A 24,000-nucleotide genomic window follows, 5' to 3' on the forward strand; every position below is an offset into this window, starting at 1 on the left:
TTAACATATAAAACGAGGCATTGAGAACTTTGTAAGTGTACAGATTGTTTCTTTAAAAGGACATTTCATACACACGATATCATCAGTAGATCACCCGTCAACGCCATTTTGTTTTTAATACTCAATAAGAAGATTGGCGAACACAGCTTTGGCTGACGGATGTCACAATCTCTGTGTTTGTCAATCTACCTATCGAGTTGAACAGCCAACTGAAGAAAGCGCCAATGTGCGGTTTTTGTCCTCCAAAACGAACGTTTCAATTCGTTATCATACAAAACATATCCTAAATCCATTTTACACCGGAATTACCCTTTAAGGTAGCCCGGGACTTAAGGCAGCCCGTGACTTAAGGTAGCCCGTGACTTAAGGTCGTTGGGGACTAAAGGTAGTCCGTGACTTAAGGTAGTCCGTGACTTAAGGTAGTCAGGGACTTAAGGTAGCCATTTCCCAGCTCAATTCCCACGGTTGAACCACAGAGTTGAACACCCAAGACGTTTTCATTGCCATACAAATGTTATAGGCCTCATTGAAGAAGGACGGGTGAATACAGATGGATATATTTCTTAACGCACGATAAATCTTTTCAGTGTGCGTATTGTTTACGAGCGTGTGCGTGTGTCGTTAGTTGTTAGTGTGTGCCGCGTTGTTTTTCCTTCCAAAAACATGGCCGCCGCCCACGGCAGCTTGACGCTTTACCTTTGAACTCTGGAGCCGCGGAGGACGGGCAGACCAGGTCACCATGAATAAGACATGGTAGAGAGAGAGAGACAGACCGAGGCAGAGAGAGAGAGAGAGAGAGATAGTGAGAGAGAGAGAGAGAGAGAGAGAGAGAGAGAGAGCGAGAGAGGGGTGGAGAGAGGGGGGGGGGGGGAGAGAGGGAGAGAGAGAGATAAACGGAGAAAGGGAGACAGAGAGAGTGACTAAGACGGAGAGAGAGAGAGAGATGCTGGATGACTGGTGATTCACTTTGTTCCAGTGGGCACTGGGCAGCGCTGATGTGAGCGGTGCAGACAGAGCCGCTGAGCGTACGCTACTCTCAATAAACCTACTTAAGTGGATTAGCAATGCTGCCCCGGGGGGCCCCCCACCGACTTAAGGCTCTTATCACACACACACACCCAAACAACCCCCCCCTCCACCACCACCAAAAAAAAAAACAAAAAAAACTCAAAATCAGAAAAACAAACACACAAGAATACTTTTATTTTTATCAGCTTCCTTCAATTTTATTGCTGGTAAAACAAACGCGTTTGGGGGGTCGTTTGCGACCGGGTTCGGTGTGTGTGTGTGTGTGTGTGTGGGGGGGGGGGGGGGGGGGACCACACACACATGCAGAACCTAAAACACAGAAAGCCATGGTGGTAATGTTCCTATAGAGCGGACCCCCGACTGGGGGGTGGGCACGGAGGGTTGGCTGCCGGAGGTTGTCGGAGACCTGGTTGTTATTCACGGCACCTGTTGTGCCAGCGTGGAAACAGATGTTGTGTATACTTTACCAGTTTGAGGCTGGTTACTATTGGCAGCTGTTCCCCTCCAGGAACACTGTGCCAGGAAATAGATGCAATGCTTACAAATGTCTTTTTTGTGGTTGTTTGCTTTGTTTTGTTTGTTTCTGTGTGGGTGTGTGCGTGTGTGTGAGTGTGCGTTTGTGTTTGATTGCGTTTGTTTTGGTGTGTGTGTGTGTGTGCGTGTGTATATGTGTGTGTGTGTGTGTGTGTGTGTGTGTGTGTGTGTGTGTGCGTGCCTGAGAGTGTGGCCCTGCGTGTTTATTTATACGGGGGTGGTATGTTCATTATGTACACTTTTTTTAATGGTATCTATCGACGACCACGCTACGGTTCATGCGTCGTCACCGCCCTGCTGAAGCAGCGGGCGACACCCTGTAACCACACATACGTCGTTCTGGGAATTCATTTGACTTTAATTCAATTGAATTGCCAGCAGCCCAAAAAAGCATGGCACACTTAAAAAGAACAGGCATGGGAAAGATTATGAAATGGAGGGCTGGGTCATGGGTAATGATAGGAATCTTTGCGTAAAGAACGAGATGTTACATGGTGACTAAAACCCCTTTCACTGCCTGTGTGTTTGTGTGTGTCTGTGTGTCTGTCTTTGTGTGTGTGTTTGTGTGTCTGTGTGTGTGTGTGTGTGTGTGTGTGTGTGTGTGTGTGTGTGTGTGTGTGTGTGTGTGTGTGTGTCTTTCCCATACAGGTCAAGACTGGCCGATTTCCACATGAACTGCATTGTGACCCAGCACACAGCGAGCAGCTGTCCCAACGAAGACAATTACCAGGCCTGCTTGGCGTCATACGCCCGGCTGATAGGTCAGCAGCGCCGGGGCTCTGGGTGAACTGTGTGTGTGTGTGTGTGTGTGTGTGTGTGTGTGTGTGTGTGTGTGTGTGTCTGTCACTCTGTGAGTCCATGTGGGGAAACACTGTTGAGCAGTGTATAAGTGTCTGCACGCGTGCGTGTGTGCGTGTGCGTTCATGTCTGGGTCTGTCTGTCTGTGTCTCTGTGAGTCCATGTAGGGAAACACTGTTGAACACTGTATAAGTGTGCGCACGTTTCTGTGTGTGTGTGTGTGTGTGCGTGAGCGCACGCACACATGCGTCAGAAAAACACAGTTAATCCCCAGCCACCCAATATTTTCTCAAAATGTGTGAGTGGGGGGTTGGGGGGGGGGATCCATGCTGAGATAAAAGGAGACGGGGAGAGTTGTGCAGCGGGGACACAGGGGAGGGAGAGAGGAGAGCACTCCAGATACACTTATCTCTGTCTGGGCTGGAGAGAGGGAGGGAGGGAGGGAGAGAGAGAGGGAGGGGGAGGGAGGGAGAGAGAGAGAGAGAGAGAGAGGGGAGGGAGAGAGAGAGAGGGGAGGGAGAGAGGGAGGGGGAGAGAGAGAGAGAGGGGAGGGAGAGAGGGAGGGGGAGGGAGGGAGGGAGAAAGAGAGAGAGAGAGAGAGGGGAGGGAGAGAGGGAGGGGGAGGGAGGGAGAGAGAGAGAGAGAGAGAGAGAGAGCGATGAAAAGATGGAGAGAGAGATGGAGGGAGGGAAAGAGAGAAAGGGGGAGAGAGATAAAGAGAGGGAGGGCGGGAAAGAGAAAGGGGGAAAGAGAGAGAGAGAGAGAGATAGAGAGAGAGAGAGACTGCGTTCTGCCTGGACTGACGTCCCCTACACAGGGGTTATGGGGCTCCTACCAGCAGTGTGGATAGGACTGAGGTTGGCTTAATTAAAACAATCGATGGCCATCTGTTTGCTCCCAGCAAATGTTCTTCAAATATAGCACTGCAGTAATTGCGAGCCCATTTTTTTTCCACACAAGCGGACCTTATAATCAGTTTCTTAGAGATGCGTCTGCATGGTCAAGTGATTGCAGGGGACGCACAGGGAATATAAAATGACTTACCTGTTTGAAAATTGAAATGCGCAAACGCTGATCGTCGGGAAGGAGAAAGCACCTCGCCGCCGTTCCCCCTGATCGTAGCTCCCGGGCGTTCGAGACAGAATGATGATGAACTCGCATCTCGTGCTGAGATTACTTAAAGTCACTACAGTTCTATTACGTTAATATCTATTTAAAAACTGACGCACGGGTGTCTGACCGGCTTGCATTTTTGCTTAACGAGATTCCTGAACTCGTTTAAGCTGTCTAAAACGAGATAACAAGTCATTTAATCACTCAAAGTCTGTCGGTCTGATATAATAATAAGTTGGCCAAACAGAACAGGGATTTAATAGTGAAGTTTGCAGACAGCGATGAGGCCGTCTATTCAATGATTCCGTCCATTAGCAACAACAGACGTGGTTATGTGATAGCATACGGAGCCAGGCTGATGCCACACTAGTAAAGTAGCTCTGGGTGTATGTGTGTGAATGTGTTTGTGTGCCTACTGTCAGATCAGATCACTCCAAGGAATAAAGTCAATATTGTAAGAAAACATCTCAGTAGTGTTTATATTCCAGTACAGATTCAGGATAGCGTACGTGCATTGCAACAAATAAACCAGCCTTTGGAATACACAAAAACGATCTGGAAATGTGCCCGATATGTTAATTAATGTTAGGATTCATCTCTCCGGGGACTGTCCTGGAGTGAGTCGTTTAAGTGGAAACAAGGTTTGGATGAGATAATAATGAGTTAATTGGGACAATAGGTCATTTAAATCTGCTAGCTTGTCAATTCAGAAGCTGTATTGAATCGTGTGTGGGATGCAAGATGCATCTTTAACTTTTGGAGCTTGGGCTCCGGGGTTTACATATAAATCACTGGCTCGGCTTTATGAATAAATATTAGAAAGTTATGTATGCACGCCTCAGATCCAGGCTCCTGTCCAACGAGGTCTTAGGGACAACATTATGGCGCGGGCACAGTAGTGTTATACACCCGTACAGTACACTTATCAAAACAACCTGCTTTGCAAACTATTCATAATGTAATGGACTCTTCACGATTAAAATAGACTATTATAAAATGCTTCCCCTTCCCATAAACCTCAAATGGACTGACCCTGTTCCCATGACTAACATCCCAGTGTCCGAACACCATACTGTCTGCAACAGATGTACTCCATTATTACCCATTAGTGACCTATAACTGGGCTGCTAATGTATAGTTGTGTTTGGTATGTGTATGTTGACTTTTGTGTGTGTCTGTGTGTGTGTATGTATGTGTCGGAATGTATTTGTGTATGTGCGTGTGTGTATGTATGTGTCAGAATGTGTGTGTGTGTGTATGTGTGTGTGTGTGTGTGTGTGTCGGAATGTGTATGTGTGTGTGTGGGTGTGTGTGTGTCTGTCTGTGTTGGTGTGTGTGTGTGTGTGTGTCTGTGTGTCTGTTTGTGTTGGTGTGTGCGTGTCTGTGTGTGTGTGTGTGTGTGTGTGTGTGTGTGTGTGTGTGTGTCGGAATGTGTGTGTGTGTCTGTCTGTGTGTGTCTGTGTGTGTGTGTGTCTGTGTGTGTGTGTGTATGTGTGTCTGTCTGTGTGTGTGTGTGTGTGTCGGAATGTGTGTGTGTGTCTGTTTGTGTGTGTCTGTGTGTGTGTCTGTGTGTGTGTGTCTGTCTGTGTGTGTGTGTGTCTGTGTATGTGTGTCTGTCTGGGTGTGTCTATGTGTGTGTGTCTGTGTGTGTCTGTGTCTGTGTGTGTGTGTCTGTGTGTGTGTGTCTGTATGTGTGTGTGTGTGTGTGTGTGTGTATGTGTGTCTGTGTATGTGTGTCTGTCTGTGTGTGTGTGTGTGTGTGTCTGTGTGTGTGTGTCTGTGTATGTGTGTCTGTCTGTGTGTGTGTGTGTCTGTGTATGTGTGTGTGTCTGTGTGTGTCTGTCTGTGTATGTGTGTCTGTCTGTGTGTGTGTGTGTGTGTGTCTGTGTGTGTGTCTGTCTGTGTGTGTGTGTCTGTGTGTGTGTGTGTGTGTGTGTGTGTGTGTGTGTGTCTGTGTGTGTGTCTGTGGGGGTGTGTCTGTGTGTGTGTGTGTGTGTGTGTGTGTGTGTGTGTGTGTGTGTGTGTGTGCGTGTGTGTGTGTGTGTGTCTATGCTGTGATTCCCTCACAGGGACGGAGATGACTCCAAACTACGTGGACAGCAGCTACTCCAACTGGACCGTCTCCCCGTGGTGCAGCTGCAGAGGCAGCGGCAACCAGGAGGAAGAATGTGGGAACTTCCTGCGGGACTTCACCGACAATACGTGTCTAAGTGAGCTGCACTGACGCGCGCCGACTACACACTGCATGCATCTGTAATGCGCCTCACGGCTGTAATATTGATGAGGGCGCGAGTGTGTGTGTGTTTGTGTGGGTGTGTGTGTGTGTGCGTGCACGCATGTGTGTGCGTGCGTGCGCCGCCAGTAGCGAGCGCCAGCCAGCCCGCGGAAGAGGAGCGTTAGAGAGCGAGCGAGTGTGAACTTTGATCTGGTGAATCTTTAATGATTTATGTTGGGATTCTGTTCTTGGATGTCTTGTAGTTCCCTAAAGAGATAACTGTGCTGGTGGTGCTGGTGGTGCTGGTGGTGGTGGTGCTAGTGGTGGGGGGTGGGGGGGAGTGTTATTGATGCATGCATGGTGGTGTTAGGGCTGCGAGTTCCTGGTGCTGCAGTACAAGTTAGTGTGTGTGTGTGTGTGCGTGTGTGTGTGTTTGTGTGTGCATGTGGATATTTATATGTGTATATGTGTGCGTGTGTGTGTATGTGGGTTTTTGTGTATGTGTGTGCATGTTGATGTTTTTGTGTGTGTGTGTGTGTGTTTGTGTTGATGTTTGTGTGTGTGTGTGTGTGTGTGTTTGTGCATGGGGGTGTTTGAGTATTCGTATGTGTGCGTTAGTGTTTGTGTGCGTGTTTGTGTGTTTGTGTGTGTGTATGTGTGACCATATGTTCCTGTTTTCGTCGTGCGTGTGTTTGTGTGTGTGTTGCTATGTGTGCGTTTGTGTGTGTGTGCGTGTGTTTCTGTGAATAAGAGGCATTGAAAGGTGTGGAGAAACACGGTGCAGGATGTGATGTGGATCACATATGTGAGCTATAAATGACTGGTGGCAGCGGATGGATAAATATTTAGATTGGAAGCCTTGAGGACGCCGGCTCTCCGAGATGATGTAGTACAACATTTCCTCGGAAGCTCGCTCACTGATTAAGTTGCAATTAAATGTTCTGGCATTTTGAGGAAAGCGTCATTTCTTAACCTCGCTCGCCAACTCCCCACCGGCAAGATCTGCACAAACATGGAGAAAAAATAAATCTTGTCCATGTCAGGGGTGGCATGGGGCTCAGGGGGTAGAGCGGGTTGGCTGGTAACCGGAAGGTTGCTAATTCGATCCCCGGCTCCTCCTAGCAGAGTGTCGAGGTGTCCCTGGGCGAGGCACCTCACCCTAACTGCTCCAGACGAGCTGGCTGTCACCTTGTGTGGCTGACACCACCGTCGGTGTGTGAATGTGTGCATGAAATGGGTGAATGTTAGACAATATTGTAAAGCGCTTTGAGTGACCACTCGTTAGAAAAGCGCAAAATAAATGCATCCTTAACAGTCAATCTATGAGTGTTACATGGCTGCTCCAACAACAGAAACCCAGAACACAAACATACAGTAAAACATTTTTAGGGCTACTTTAGCAGCCTAGAGAAAACCCCACAAATAAAACGACAGCGTGCAGCAACCCGACCCCGGAGAGAGGGAGCTTTGACCTCCAGACTCTGTGAGAAACTGTTTTCTCTCCACTCGGGTTTCACACACAAACAAACTTTGATTTTGCCCAACAATCTGCCTGGCGGACCACAAGAGCCTGGTTGTAAGGGATCCAATAAGGGCAGAGTACACCCCCCCCCCCCCCCACGCCTGGGCAGCACCGTCTTACGGAGCCCCAGCAGGGGGCTGGAACATCGGGTACATCGGGTTGCTCCACCTGCCGCCAGCAATCATGGCTCTGGCTTTTTTACGCGGCCATTACCGGGTACATCTCATGCTCAGCTGTAAACGTCTAGTTTGGGTGTTGGGATGAGGTCAATCAGCAGTGGATCTGTCCGTCCCGGCCGTCTGTCCGTCTGTCCCCCCCCTGATTTCCAGCACATGGATTGGTTGGATTTTAGATAAGGACTCTGTTACATTAGTTGTTATCAAACTCCCCTCAGGCAAAAGTTTTCCGGTCTTTCGGTAGCTATATCCACAGTTTTCTTCTAAAGAGGTGGAAACTGCTAACAAGCGACCTGCTGCAGTTTCATACGGCACATGCACAGATACACACACACACACACACACACACACACACGCAAGCCTGCATGCAAGCCTGCACAAAAACACACACACACAAGCACATAAACACGCACTCAGACACACAAACACACACGCATTCATGCATGCATGCACACACACAAACGCACAAGCGCAAACACAAACGTGTACATGTACACACACACATAGACAAACACACATGCATGCCTTCACAAAAAGAAAGAGGCACGCACACACACACACACACAAGCATACACACATGTACACACACACACATGCATAGGCATGTGTGTGTGTGTGTGTACATGTGTGTAACTCATTAAATTTACTTATTTCCATTTGTGTGATGCGTAGTTTTACACGTTCCAGGGAAATTATGCCTGCTGTTTTCCACTGTTTATGCAAGCTTTAGCTTTACAGACTGGAAGTAATTCTTAACGTTGCTAATTTCTGAGTTGCTGGGAAGGATGATGAGTATATGAGTAATAAAAAAAACAATTAAATGTAGGGGCAAAGACTTGATGACTTTGAGCAAATTATTGACTAAATTTGCAATACGAAATGTAAAATATTCGTATCTTACAGAAATCATAATATATCATGCAGAAATATCTTTGCATTTTTGTGACATATTAATAATACTTCATATACCAATGATGATGTACTGATAACAGGAACAATCAAAGTATTTTAATTCAACAATAGCTGTTAAGTGGCAAGCCACGTTAATGACTTGTATTATACACTTCCTGGTAATTGGTTAAAGTGTAACTGAACCCACTGTTTCAACTTGGAATCAAACACCTCCAGATAAAAAAAAAAAGTGTTTTGTGCTTTTTTGCTTTTTTGGAATGAGGGGAGGTGTGATATCCCCATGGTTACGACCCACGACACGTTGTGGTACTTTCCTAGTACTGTCGAGGTAGTTGAGCGATATAATGAGACATGTTGTTGATGAAATGCAACCCACACCGAAGGTGTTATAAGTGTCCGAGATACTTAACCCTCTCTTGTACGTGGCCATCATCATCATTTTCATCGACCGCCACCAAGAACGGAGCTTCACACGACCACACACACCTCGCCGCCGGTGTCCCGTGGTCGTGACGTGCCACGGGAACGTCGAAGGCGTTCCCGTGGCCGAGGCGTTCCCGAGTGGAGCGTTGACAAACTGGTTGGCACGGACCGGTAAAAACATGCGTTTTTACTCCTGTTTTATCTCAACTACGGTATTATTTTAGTAGCGATGAAAAACATTATAGATTGCTCTGTCGACAATCGTATTACCACGTTGGAAAAAATCTTAACGGGTTTGGGTTCACTGCCTCTTTAAACCTTTGCAAATCTCGCCACGTCCACATTGCTGCTGCTGCTACTACAATCTGGCTTTTGGGATTCAGCCTGGGATTCTTTTAAAACAATTACCTCTAACACGGCCCCGCACTCTATCACTGAAACACCAGAAGCTCTTCGGTGGCAGAGCATGCAGTGTCATCAGCACTACAAGTCACCGTTGCCTGTAACATGTTCCATTGTGTGGATAACGTGCTCAGAAGCCCTTCTTTTCAACACTGAGCCATGGCTGCTGTTTTAGCTGAGTGTGCAGGATGAGGGATGAGGCTTGGAGCTGAAGAGGCGTTGTGAAAAATAACACAAAATGCAGCATCTCCTCTCTGCAGTCAAGGGAAACCAGAGATAAACCACCGTAGATGGAGTGCTCCTTTCTTCACCAGCAGGCAAGGGGAGGAGGATACACACACACACTTTCTCCTTTTAAAGTACCCTAAGCTAGATCGTACTACAGAGTAATATATATAGCCCCCCATAAATGCTATTATTGCAATGATACCACCTGCAATGATTTTCGTTGTTCTGCCTTTCTTTCCTTCTCCTTTCTTACAATCCCCTTCTCCTGTGCTCTGCAGTTTCTATACTGTTTACATCGAAATCTCCAATGTCACTTTAAAAGTAGAAGCAAAATAACGGCTCACTTTACAGCTCGGATTGTGTGTGTGTGTGCGTGTGTGTGTGTGCGTGTGTGTGTGTGTGTGTGTGCGCGCGAGGGAGCGTGTCCGAATGGTTGTGTTGCGTTTCAACGATCGTACGTTGATGGAGAACGACACCACAGGAAGTTCCTCATCTATGCGTCTCCATGCAAATACAGACGCGCACGCTCACACACACACACACACACACACGTCTCCCGGGCCCCATGTCTGGCGGCAGTGCGGCCGCTGGAAGCGCCGCCGAGGGGTGAAAGGATACCCGTCCAGGGTGATTCTGAAAGAAGTAGGACTGCCGCGGGCGATGAGCTTAATCACTCGCCGAAGCATTTGAGTGCAGTAAAATATCCTCAGTAGGCCCTGCAGCACTCATTTGATTTGTTATGTCCACCGGGGGGGGGGGGGGGGGGGGGGGGGCGCGCCGTACCTTGACGATGCCACGTCCCACGGCCTCTGATCGGCTCAGCGGCGCCCGTTCTCCCCCGCCAACGCTCACCGTTGTGCGGAGCCGTGCGGAGACGCCGCTGCTGTAAGGAGATACGTGTGCGCGCTCTGGGATTTCATTGTTTCCGGGGTGGTGTTGTGTTTGTGTTTGTGTGTAACTGACGGTTACCCACCGATATACCACAAGTAGGATTATAGAATCTGAAAAGATAATCGCTTTATCTTGCCCTCTTTGGTGTGTGTGTTGCGCGCGGTTTGGCCAGGTGAGTATAAATGTAGGATTTAAGTTGTTATGTTTATACACCACACAATCGTCGCTGTGTGTGTGTGAGAAAGTGAGCGTATACGGGTGTGTGTAACACATGTAGGCATGTTTCCTCCGCTGCGTAGGAAACTAATTGTGTGAATACAAGCAATTACCGCATGCAGGTTTCAGACACGACCATTTCTGCTGCTGTTTGAGGAAAAAAAGGTTTGGGAACGGTTCGAATTTGATCAGCCACGTAAATCTATTCAAAGTCGTCCCTTCACACTGACCTTATAATGGAGGTGGTTGCTAAGCAATTACTTGCTGTGCTTTTTCGTTCACACACACACACACACACACACACACACACACACACACACACCCACACCCCCACACACACACACACACACACACACACATATACTCTCTGAACCAAGAGAAACAAGGATTGTGTTTTAAGTGATAAAAAGGTGCATCTGTCCACCGTTGCTGGCAGAAGACCTACCGAGTGTACTGGGATTCATCACATCACTGCAGACCCAAACATGCATTTATGCAGAGGCCCGATGCATTCATGCATAAACATCTCCCACTAGGTTAATGAGCACAATGGTGGCGACCACCACTCAAACACTCCCTGCCTCTTTCTTCTCTCTTTCAAATCCAGGTTCAAATATTTGGATTTATATATACATTCCGTTGACTTTCCACATCGCCTTGATTTGATAGGCTCTTGTCAAATGGTAAATACATACATACCCCCCTATCATAGGTGTAATGCATCGTAACATGCTACAAGTCAGGATAACTCGCCTTGCGAGCGCTGGGCTGTTTAAATATTTCTCCTAAGCAGACCTTCGATGACCTCCTGAGTAATGGGTTGCAAAACTAAAATATCTGATTGCTGTTGGTAATGAGCTCGGTGTAAACACTCTATGGGTGACGAAGCAGAAACACTGACTCCGTCTACTCCTTGCCTCCCCCCCTCCCTCCCTCCCCCCCTCCCTTCCTCCCCCCCCCCCCCCCCCCCCCCCCCCCCCCCCCCCACCCATCCTCCCACTACCACCCTCCCCAAGCCATGAGATTGGGCAGGCGACCAGAACGCTGACTTAAAGCTGTCTGCTTGTCGGCTTCGTCTTGCTGGCGCTGTATCGAATAAGCGCAAGCAAGAGGAAAAAAAAAACCTTTATATCTCTGTCTCTACAGGAAATGCCATCCAGGCCTTTGGTTACGAGGCGGACAGTGCGCAGAACAAAGAGGGCTCTATCCCGGGGCCCTCGGCGACAGCGAGGCCCGGGCCTGATGGGTCAACGAGCAGCTCGGAGCCCCACTACATCCCCAACGACGTCCAGCCAGGAGAGGACGCCCTGGGCAAGGTACGGCGGCGGCTAGTGCTACGGGAGTTAAAGCAGCGTTCAATGAATCAACCAATCGTGTACTAGGTTGTTTGTTTAGGATTTGTTGGGTTTATTTTGGATCTTTTTTTTATTTTTTTTATTTGTGGGGGTGGATTCATTCGTCATTCTAAAGAGGAGAGGTAATCAACATGCTGAACGGGATGTGTTGGTGCCGTTACACATCCTGTGTTGCCGGCGCTACGGCGGTCTGAGGAAATCCCATTACCAACGGCAAACAAACCAACGGCCATTTACAATCCTTCTCCAACAATTTTCTGTTCAAAGTTAGAATAGAGCTAACTAGCGCGGCATCCTTACTCGGCTTACACGAGCGACTGATTGGTACAATTTCCGAAATCGCTAGGTACACAGATAACTTTCTGTTTCACACACACACACACACAAACACAACCCCTTTCGGATGTATACACACACACACACACACCCACACACACACACAAACAGACATACACACATTTAATCGACACGCTTGTTAAGGAAATTGGTGCGCTGGAAGAGACGCCTCGCGATTAAACTGTTTAGTCTACAACCGAAGGTGACGACATTCTGTGGAAGAATTTCAAGTTACGTTTTCTTCTGCCTGAATGAAAGATTAAAGGAAGCAGAGTGGTGGTGGTGGTTGTTGTGGCACATGTGTGTGTGTGTGTGTGTGTGTGTGTGTGTGTGTGTGTGTGTGTGTGTGTGTGTGTGTGTGTGTGTGTGTGTGTGTGTGTGTGTGTGTGAATGGTTGGGGGGTGTGTGGGGATGGGGGTTAATCTGGATCAGAGGTTCTTAAGCACTGACCCAAGGCCTGTTCCCCACTCTGCCGACAACTCTGAAGTCGGCAGGATATCCTTGATTGAACTAGCTGCACTGTCTGCCGCAGATAGGGGGAACATCAGCGCTCCTGCATGTGGCTTTGTCTTTTAATAGACTTCCAATTTATCATCCTTCTGCTCCAGAAAACATGACAGAAGCATATTGCATAATTAGTCCATCCACCCGGACCTACATCGCCCTCCCACATCCCGCCCGTTCCCCTCCATTGCCTGTACCATAAATCCAAAATGTCTGCGTGGTTACACTCATAAACGCAATCTTCTTTGTGCGTGTATTGTCCGTTGCAGCAGGTGCGCATGAACATCCTGTCTGAATATCGTGTTTTTCCGGGTTATTATGAAAATGCATCATCTCTCGTGCACCCCGATTGTCATAACACACATTCCCAGTACATTATGATCACTCCCATTAAGACATCATGTTGTGAACAGCTCAGCTCTCTGTGGGTATTTAATGGCCACCTTCCACCCTAGAGGCACTGCTGCATTGTCCTGAATAAAGACGCCCTTATTGTGGAGGAGACAGCAAATTAAATCCTTAAAAAAAAAAACAGGGAAGAAGGCTAGGAGTAATGAGCAGGCAAAGCTGATAACAATAACAGTGTGTATGTTCGGTGGGCTAGGTATTAAAGAAAGAGTGAGCCAGCGCAAGGGTGAGTTAGACAGAGCATGAGCAGGGAGAGAAAAGGGAGAGAGAGAGGAAGACAAGAGAGCCAGAAAAGAAAAGGCAGAGAAGAGGGAGAAGTAGAGAGAGGTAAAAACAGAAGATGCCATGGCTGTCTCCAAATGGGTGTCTTTATGACAGTATTGATGTGCTGCTCTGTGCCACTCTCACCATGGCATGGTGTTTAATTTATTGTAAAAATGGTAATTAGGAAGCAATAAGACATGTGATTACTCAAGCAGGAAGTTTATAATTAGAGAAGGAGCCAGCGGGGACATTTTGGGCAGTCCTCTGCTCTCCGGCAACGAGGCTCAGCAATTAAAACTTGTCAAAGTTCCACGGCGGATACACTGAGGGAAGAGCTGTTGTGGTGCGGGTCTCAGGCAGACCACTGTCTGGGGCTGTGCATCACATGAGGAACATGGAACCCTCCCTCCTACACACGCACACACACACACACACACACACACACACACACACACACACACACACACAGACACACACACACAGAAACACACACACACACCTACACACACAGAAACAACAACATACACACAAACACACACACACACACCTACGTATATGCACACAAACATCTACACACACACACACACACACACACACACACACACACACACACACACCTACATACACGCAAACACCTACATACACCTACATACACACAAACATGTACACACTCACACAGAGATGACCATGCACATAAAAGCACACAAACAAACACGACACAAACACGGACATTCGCACAACTACACACACACACACACACACACATTAACTTTCTCACACACAATCAGAGATTCTTACTTCCACACACGCACAAACACACACACTGCTACACTCACACACAGCCATAAACAAACACTCATATAAAGTCGGGCAGATATTACATAACACAATAACAGTCCATAAATGAACCAGTGAGACGGTACTTACCTAAGACTATATGAACTAATACATACACTGTTTACAGCCAATAAATATGCATGTCTATTAAAACGAAACGGACAGTAAAATATTGAATCGTAATATGTAATATAATTGTGGCCGTTCGCAATACCGGGGGAAACTGCAGCAGAACCCCCTGAAACAAAGAGTCTTATTATTGTCTGACCTGCAACCCCTCTCTTGTTAATATATTAGCACCACCACAGTCACTTTTCCCGACTGCATTCCCATGCATAGCTTTTTGGAAATGTCACTAAAATGCCCGCTTTGGGTTTCCTCGTTGGGTAGACACACGCCCGCCCCGGTCGGGGCCGCGGATGATTAGTGAATTCAGAAGGTGAATCACTCCTTCGCTCACGGTGCACGCTGATGTATGGAGATCCGAGCGCCGTTCCACTTCATGCCATGCTTATTTTTCTGCAGCGTTCGGAAATTACCATGTACACACACACACAACCACCTCTCCGTCGATATTCCCACAGTGGCTCAGCGGGAGAGCCTATCAGATTAAAGTACGGCTTGGTGACTCGCATTGTAATGGCCTTTCTCTTGAGAAAAAAGGATAGAAGAGCTGATGAGCCTTGTTCGTTTACAGTGCTTCTGAAGTTTGTTTGTTAATTGTCTAAAGTATGTAAGCAAGCGTAATGGCCCTGCCCCGCCTCCGCCTCATCATACTCCTCCTCTTCCTCCACCTCCTCCTCCTTGTCCTCTGCCTCCTTCTACTACTCCTCCTCTTCCTCCTCTGCCTCCTCCTCCTCCTCCTCCTCCTCCTGATCCTCCTGATCCTCTTCCTCCTCCTCCCCCCCCTCCTCCTCCTCCTCCTCTGCCCCCTCCTCCTCCTCCACTTATGTCTCTACTTACCTACACACATGTTAAAGAAGGCTAGCTGAGTTACCAGGAGTAGCAAGGAGAAGGTGTTGATTTTCAGCTCAATTAAATAGAATTGATTGTGGACAAAAAGTGCGTAACCCAGGGTTACTCAATAGCCAGCCCTGGGAAGCGCCGCTCAATTGCTTTCATGTTGCTTTAATCAATACGAAAACATAAAAGATATATCAAGACACCTTCTTCACATTAAAGCTAGGGTAGGCAATTTATTTTAGAAGCATTTTCTGTCATATTTGTTGAAATTCTCTTTACATCCTGACGGCGATCAATAAAACAAACGCTCCCAGCCCTGTAATATGACCGCCGAACATTTCATTCAGCCCAAATGAAATGATTGGAAGGGCTTCCAGTCTGTTCACTACCTCACTGGCTACCTGCACAGCCTCTGCCCATTCCCTCATTGGACATGACCGGCTGGGTCAAGGCTAGGCAGACCTCCTGCTAAAGCTAGCGAGCTAGCCACATGTTTTTGGGGGATTGGCTTTGGAGAGAGGACTGAAGGGAGTGGTGGGATTTTTCCGGTTGGATACTTTCACAATTTGGCTTACTCTGGCTGGTTTACCCCAATTGCCCAGCCTAGCATGCAATGCACCTGCAGCCCACAACTTAAAGGTGCAACATGCAAGATTACTCATTTTAAACATTCAAAAATGAACTACAATTATCAACAGAAATAAGTGTTTTGACGTTCGGTAAAAGATGTCTATGTATTGTGTTGCAGAGATATTTACTCAAGTTGGCAACTAGTCCAGCTTGCAATCAGCAATAGCATCTTATCATACTACTTGATGGATGCTTTGCTCATCCAACATGAGAGGATGAAGAAGAAGTGAACAATATGCTGCCCCCTATTGTGTGGAGGACTAACAGGACAGTTGGCCAATTAGTCTTCGTTTTTTAGTCTTCGCAATTATTTTTTCATGTGCTGTTCTACATTCTCTCGAACATGTAATTTGAGAATAAATCTGTGCTTAACAGTGTAACTACATTGGTAACAGCCCATATACTTATGGATGAATTTGCTATGTTTGCGCTGGTGTATGTTAACGTGTTTGTTTGTGTGTCTTGTGTTTTTGTGCGTGCGTGTGCATGCGTGTGCATGCAGACAGGCAACAGCCATGTGTGTATGTTAATGCACAAGTGTTTGTGTAGATTTTTGTGTGGGTTTGCGTGTTTGTGTGTGGATATTGGCTTCAGCCCGAGATCTGGACCCATGTCAACAGGCTGCTGCCACGCATCACTGCCCCCGCTAATTAATTGGCTTTTAGTCGCGGATGTGTTTGGTGCATTGTCAAGCTAGCCAAAGCTTTTTTTTTGGCAACTCTCATTTAACCCATTCACTGTTACGACTATGTGAAACCACAAGTCTATGTCTTCCATCCCTCTCTCCCTCTTCAAACATATCTCTCCTGCTCGCTCTATTTTTCTCTCTCCCTCTCTCTCTCTCTTTTTTTCTCTCTCTCTCTCCCCCTCTCTCTCTCTCTCTTCCCCCTCTCTCTCTCTCCCTCTCTCTCTCTCTCTCTCCCCCCTCTCTCTCTCCCTCTCTCTCTCTCTCCCTCCCTCTCTCTCGCGCCCTCTCTCTCTCTCTCTCTCTCTCTCTCTCTCTGTCTCTCTCTTTCTCTCTCTCTCTCTCCCCCCCCCTCTCTCTCTCTACCTACTCCAATACAATTTTAAATGTCATAATTTATTCTTTCACTCCATTGGCTTCCTGTGTTGGTAGATGAGGTTATGCCTGATAACATCAGACAAGGTGTTTATTCAGCTGTGTACAGAACTATGGACCAAAGTGCAGTCTCGCCAAAGGTTACCGTCGTACAGATGAGGTAAAGGACTGCGGAGGAGGAGGAGAAAGTAGTTCATGTTCATCATGTTGTGCCCGTTTTTGCTCTGCTCGATCGGAAAAGGGTGCCTCTGCACATTCAGGTACATTCTGCTAGGAGGCAAATGCAATTTTTTTTGAATGGCACAAATGAAGAGAAAGAAATTAAGTTCAAATCGAAAATGCGTAGGATTTTATGGGAAGAACTTATTAGGGACATTATGGTGTTTAGCGTTGTTATTCTCATGGCTGCCAGTGACTGGACTTCCAGAAGGGTGTGATCTCTCGCTGGCGTTTCTTATTTAGTGAGAGACTGAAAAATTTTGGATCCCTGAATAGGATCCCTGAATCTGAGAATAGGAATATTCGTCGAGAATCCGCACCATGAGCGAAAACTTAACCTAACGGGACGTGTTGTGTCGTGTTGTCGTGTCTGAGAGTATTGCTGAGGAAGAGTCATGTCCCACCCTGAGTGTGTGCGTTGCTGTTTCAGATGTTGTTGCAATTAAAGTGTGTCGTCTACGACGGTGGCTTTAAGAACTTGTTGGCACATGCTTAAAGATGAATAGAAAAAGCCTCTTTGCAGAAGATATAGTTTACGTTGCCAACTCATCAAAAAAGCATACTAATTTGACAGCAGGGACTCATAATTAAAACATAATTGACATCGATTTGGAGTGGGGTGCATCACAAAAAATATAAAAATATATTTCAGTCTCCACATACTCCGAATATATGATATAATTATGTATATAATTGTGCCTCTACCACTCAATCTGAGTCATTTTGTACCTTTAGCGAACATTACCCTCCAACCCGGCCATGCCCTCCCTCTCTCCCTCCTCCACCTCCCTCTCTCCCACCTCCATCTCCCTCCCTCCCTCCTCCACCTCCATACCTCTCACCTCCACCTCCATACCTCCCTCTCTCCCACCTCCACCTCCCTCCCTCCCTCCTCCACCTCCATACCTCCCTCTCTCCCACCTCCATCTCCCTCCCTCCCTCCTCCACCTCCATACCTCCCTCCTCCACCTCCATACCTCCCTCCTCCACCTCCATACCTCCCTCTCTCCCACCTCCATCTCCCTCCCTCCCTCCTCCACCTCCATACCTCCCTCCTCCACCTCCATACCTCCCTCCTCCACCTCCATACCTCCCTCTCTCCCACCTCCACCTCCACCTCCCTCCCTCCTCCACCTCCATACCTCCCTCTCTCCCTCCTCCACCTCCATACCTCCCTCTCTCCCACCTCCACCTCCACCTCCCTCCCTCCCTCCTCCACCTGCTCTCTGCCCCCCACAGGGCAGGCCAGTGATGGACATAAGTGGCCTGAGTCAGTGCTTACAAAGTGGCAGCCGCCAACGCCTGTTGGTGAACTTCATGGGAAAATTGTGATTTCATTCTTGTAATACAAGACTAATGTGTTTTTTGCTTTGTTTCGGTTAGGTTCTCAGTTGCTCGTTTCACTTCCATCATGTTATTTATTTTGAGAGGTCCCGTTGTACGGTTTTATTTCATTGAAAGGTTTCTGCCATAGACGAGGGAGGATATTCAATCCCACCCTCAATGTGCCAAATATGGATCATTTATACTGCCGGTTGCAACAGATTTCTAACAATAGTGGCACAATAGCGGCGCCCATAAACCAAAACCCAAGTCTTGGTAGCGGTTTTGTGTAGACCAACGGACGGCCGCTACGTCCATAGTTTTAGAATTTTATGGTACTAACGTTTTTACATGTCTGCTCTCTCTCTGTCTCTCTCTCTCTGTCTCTTTCTCTGTCTCTCTCTCGCCCTCTCTCTTGCTCTCCCTATCTCTGTCTCTCTTTCTCTCTCGCTCTGTTTCTCTCTCTCTTTCGCTCTCTCTCTCTGTTCTCTCTCTCTCTGTCCCTCGCTCTCCCTCTCTCGCTCTGTCTCTCTTTCTCTCCCTGTCTTTCTCTCTCTCTCTCTCCCTCCCTCTCTCTCTTTCCCTGTCTTTCTCTGTCTCTCTCTTGCGTTTTTTCACTCTCTCTCTGTCTGTCTCTGTCTGTTTCTCTCTCTCTCTCTCTCTCTCTCCCTCTCCCTCCCTCTCTCTCTCTCTCTGTCTGTCTCTGTCTGTTTCTCTCTCTCTCTCTCTCCCTCTCCCTCCCCCTCTCTCTCTCTCTCCCTCTATCTCCCTTTCTCCCTCTCCCTCCCTCTCTCTCTCTCCCCCAGTCTCCCCTGGAGCCCGTCAGTGGTTACGGTGGTCTGATCCGGCCGCAGGAGCAGCCCGGCGACGGCTCAGCCAGTCTGAGGGGCCCCTGGGCACTGGTCCCAGGCCTTGTCTTGGCCCTCGTCCTGCTGCAGGCCGTATAGAGTGGCCGGCGGGGGGGGGGGGGGGGTTGACGAAGAGGAGGGCGAGCGGTGGTGGCCATTGATGAAGGAATATTACAACCACTGACGACAAACAAAAGCGATGGAAGGAGAGGACGGACGCAGGTCAAGGGAGGTGAAGGTATAGCAGAAGAGGACATTTTGAGACCCAATCAAAAAAACAAACCCCAAACCAACGTAATCTACTCATTTCTTTTTGTGTTTCCGTGAGGGCATGTCGGTAAAAAAATAAACAATGCGCAGGAGGAGGCGGAGTCTGAGGACACAGGGGGGCTGGGATTGGACCCCCGGGGGGGGGGGGGGCTTCCCCCTGAGACTGAAAGCCTTGAGACTATAGCCCTCTGACTGTGGAGGGGGCCCCCAATAGCAGGGCAGCCCCCCACCACTGCACTCTCGCTGCGCCAGAAGAGGCAGTGATGGGAGGGGAGGGGATCAATTAATAATTAGGGGAAGAGAGGATGGAGAGTGTATTGTATAGTGTAAAAAAAAAAAGTAGAGGGAGAGAATTAGGACTAACAGTGTGAGGGGGGGGACGGACGCGGGATGAAGTACTCCGGCTATTAGAAGCACTTTTTTCATCTTGAATCGGAATCTCGACGAAAATTGCATTGAATTAAATTCTGTCTCTTAAACACTAACGTAAACTCTCAAATGTAAAGCCTACTCCTTGTTCTCCGTGTCGGTATAGTATCCGTGATCATACTCTCTAACCGTGGTTTGGCTCATTCGGGTCTGGGCTAACATTTTATTTTTTCAGCAGGATTTGAAAAATAAATGTAAAAGGGCGCGATATCAGTTAATGGTTCTCATGGAGGTGTCCCTTGTGTTCATATTTGGCGGGCGAGAGCGCTATAAGGCCACCCGCAACTGTGTATATTTTATGTCCCTGTACATAGATAAAAAAAACATTTTTGTTTGTTTTGATTTTTTTTCTTTCATTGAAACTAATGTTATCTGCCGTACTTTAATGGACATTGCCGTGTGTCATGTGACAGTATTACGGATGAGTGATTGGGCTCTATCCAGAGCCTTCATTATCTGCGTTTCTATTTGTCCATGAAGGTTGGAACCACAAAGAATGTATTCCGGGATGAAATTAAACGAGCGCTAATTGCTTGGAAAAGCCATAACCTGTGTTTGAGTACCTCTGGAGAGTCCCCTTCGAGCACTTCACGGTTAATGTTCAGGAGGAGAGATCGCTTCAGCCACACGATGACATAACAGACAGGTTTTTTTTATTTACTGCCCTCAGAGAGCTAAGGGGCTTCATCAATGTTGACAATTGTCCCGGTTTGATTACACGTGCGGGTTAAGGTTTCAACCTACAGAATATCCCCCTAATCCCTACAACCACCACACCGCAACAATAACATCAAACCGATGGGTTCCCAAGCCAAACTTGCCGATAAATAGTCAGTATTTCAACAAAGCTTGTTAGAAATGCATCCTTATTTACAAAACGTAGCTCGATTCTCTCCCTCCTGAGGTAATGTGAAACTCTTTCAGCGTCCTCCATGCTAATTAGTTTACTGTTCCTCGGATGGCTCCATTTGTGCGTAGGCCGACGGCTACTACGTGTTTACGCTCCGAAGCAAAGCGCTCATTGCGGGCAGCAAGGCGACTGCTGGAGCCGCAGCAGTCAGGGTCCGAAGGCGTGCAGTCGCAGAATCGTGAGCGCGGAGCTCCTCGCGGCGTGGGCCGGTTAAGACGCCGGTTTACCGGCTGCCGCTCCTCTGGGATCAGATCTAAACACTTTCTGTAGGCTTTTCTTTTTTAAGTGACAGACATAACAGAAACACCGGAGCGGAGATCTAAACAAGGTGTCAGTATGTCTCTCATTAGAGACGCTGTTCAGTGTTTGCGGTCGCTGGGAAAACCAAACAAAAATCGGCGAGAGAGGAACAAAGCAGGATGTATAAACAGCCATTTTGTTCAGCGGCTCTCCCCCTGGCAGATTGAGGCGTTCGTAGTTAAATACATATTTATTTTGCATTGGGACACACTAACAGAACATGTGACACGTTGAATGTTGACAATTGCTCAGAGATGCTGTGACATGACATGTGTAAAGATATTCCAACTCTGTGTAAGACAGGAATTGTTATCGCTAAAATATAAATATTATTTTGACAGAATATTGAGACGTTCACGGTCATTGCCAAGTGTTCGGAAAGATGAACACATCTTCCTTTTACCTTCAAGAGCATGTTGTGAAAATAAAAAAAATACAGAAATCAGAATCTTTGGAGAGAAGACTAGACCTGTATAAATACTTGGTATGCTACTCTTCGAGGCAATGTCACGGTTCTTATACATCATTTATCGTTCCAAACTTTCAAACGCTGGGAACCAATTGCTCTGAATTAACCCAAGGATGGAGAAATGGATGGAAGAATATGCCTGGTATTAATCAATCCCTGCAGAAGCTACCTAGAGCAGCAAAGTGGACACAAACTGTGATTTGTGTGCCGTATGTGGTATGAGTTTTGTTATGCATCACTTTACTAGCAATGTTAATACCGATATATACATGCATATGTTTGATATCCGCAGCAGTGATTCGAGTAGATTACAGATCTACCCTGTGCTTTGGAGTCCTGCCTCTATTGTAGTATTATATTGTATCCGGATGGAGTGCAGTCGACATCTGCAGAACGCACTTAAGCAACAAAAAGAAAAGGCTGGCGACTTTGGTACATGAATCTCACAGTACATAACGTTATATAACCATCAACTCACTCAATTTGATGAGAGTGTGCAGTCTTGAATTGACTGTGATTCCTACAAATCAGGCCAAATGCTGAATACATGCCAAAGTTTTCGTACATTAAATTTGGTTTCAAATCTCAACTGTTAACTGTCTTTTTGGCCTTTCTCCCCTTCCTAAAATAAACATTATTAAAAATGACCACAACGCTAAGAGCCATCGCAGAGTGAAGAGGAATAAGCCTGCGACCGCACTGTTTGTACTTCACCAGCTGCCAAATCTGGGAAAGTTTCAACAGAAAGCTAATAAATCTCGGAAAGTTACGACCAGAAGCACGCTGGTTCCGTGGTCAGTGTACACACAGCTGTCCCGTCGACAAACGCCGTCTTCTCTTTCCTCAAATAAATCAAGCTCTGACTTGGTCAGCGTGCTGCTGACGTTTCAGCAAGAACCTTCTGGACTCTGACACTGCCTCCTCTCTTCGGCGAGCAAGAGAAGAACCAAGAGCAACAAAGTAGATATGATAAGTGAAGAACTTCTGACGCGTGGGGAATGCAAATAATCTGTGCCCCTCCCCCCCACCCCCCTCTTCTCGGGGCGAGTGAGAGGTGACGGTAGGGAGTGGGGACGGAGACGGAGACGGGGTTGTTTATTTTAAATGAGACCCGCTGCTTCACAACACAACAGGGAACGACGCGAGTGGAGCATGTACGCAGAAGGGGTTCGGAGGTCAGCGCAGCACAGGGGACAGCGTGCGGGCTGAAGGGTTTTCTCAGGGGGGCGGGGGTGTTGGGGACATGGTGGGGGCTCCAAGCTGCGGTAATGTACTGATGGAATATATTCCAAATCGTGTGTTTTTTCTCGGGGGCATGTGAGCGAGTCTGTCTCGGCGCCGCCGCTCCCGCCAGCCAAACGTTCTGATGTTCCGCGCCGTGCAAAATATAAATGGCTCGCCCAGCTCAATAACTCCCAGTTGTTGAATTATGGATAGCCAGGTTTTTTTTTTTTTTTGTTGCCTCTCCCTCGAACACCTGTGTGTCTGATAGCGCACTTGTGTTTGCACTTGTCTGTCTCGGTGTGACGGCATGTGCGCACAAGGGTGTCGAGGTATGTGCGTACACGCGCGCACGTGGACACGCTCGGAGGGAAATTAGACATTTTGAAAAAGGGGTGGAAAATGCCGGCTCTGCTTTTATGATTTCTTCCTTCCTTCCTTCTTCTTCTTCTTCTTCTTCTTCTTCTTCTTCTTCTTCTTCTTCTTCTTCTTCTTCTTCATCCTTTTTTCATTTTTGTTCCCTGCCAAAGGAATCGAGTGCAGTGAGGTTTGTGTCTTTTGTGGCCGAGAGGTAGGGAGGGAAGAGGAATAGCTCGCCGCGCTGAGTTGTGGAGAAGGGTTTTTCAGGGGGTGTGTGGGGGGTGGGGTGCAGAGGGAATAAGAAAGCGGCAGGTAGCTGTACATTTCACACTTGATTAATGAATCAGTGGGATGATGTCTCTTATCAACACGCCGCACATGGCAGAGGGAGAAGAAAGTGTTTACCGGGACGAGGAAGCAATCCTCCAATCACGGGCAGCTCCCGTCGCCATCCCATCATTCCATTTTGCGGCGGCGTTGGCGGGCCTCACACCCCCCCCCCCTCCCCCCCAACACCATCAACAACACCCCCACCACCAACACCACCCGCTCCGCTTGGTGGCTCTTTCAGAAGTTTGAGGGTTGATGTAATGGTCTCCTTTTAGTCCCCGAAAAGTCCAGCGCTGGCTTCAGCCTGCAAGGGCCTTTCTGTTAGGTCTAAAGTCTTCAGTTCTACCATCTGAATCAAGGCCTAGGTGGCGGAGATTACCAGTCAATGTGATGTAAAGGTTTACAATGAGTGGCTAATGACTTCAGTTGAATTATTTCGCGTGGCCGGGGGGGAAAGTACGCTACGCTGATTACACCCGGCAAAAATCCAATACGCATTCAAATA

General features: G+C 47.7%; 1 protein-coding gene across 1 annotated transcript in view; it reads left to right on the plus strand.

Annotated features, from left to right (window-relative positions):
• Nucleotides 1–19,305, plus strand: part of LOC307086397 (GDNF family receptor alpha-2-like) — a gene marked incomplete at its 3' end in the record, with an annotated part of 59,265 nt that extends 39,960 nt beyond the window's left edge. The window contains exons 5-8 of the mRNA XM_079751591.1: nucleotides 2,212–2,324; nucleotides 5,544–5,684; nucleotides 11,606–11,775; nucleotides 19,165–19,305. Of these exons, the coding sequence (XP_079607717.1) occupies nucleotides 2,212–2,324; nucleotides 5,544–5,684; nucleotides 11,606–11,775; nucleotides 19,165–19,305 (565 nt within the window). The remainder of the gene's footprint in view (nucleotides 1–2,211; nucleotides 2,325–5,543; nucleotides 5,685–11,605; nucleotides 11,776–19,164) is intronic.
• Between the last annotated feature and the right edge of the window lie 4,695 nt (nucleotides 19,306–24,000).

Source organism: Pollachius pollachius, assembly GCF_949987615.1.
Source record: "Pollachius pollachius genome assembly, chromosome: 1".
In the NCBI taxonomy this organism is placed as follows: domain Eukaryota; kingdom Metazoa; phylum Chordata; class Actinopteri; order Gadiformes; family Gadidae; genus Pollachius; species Pollachius pollachius.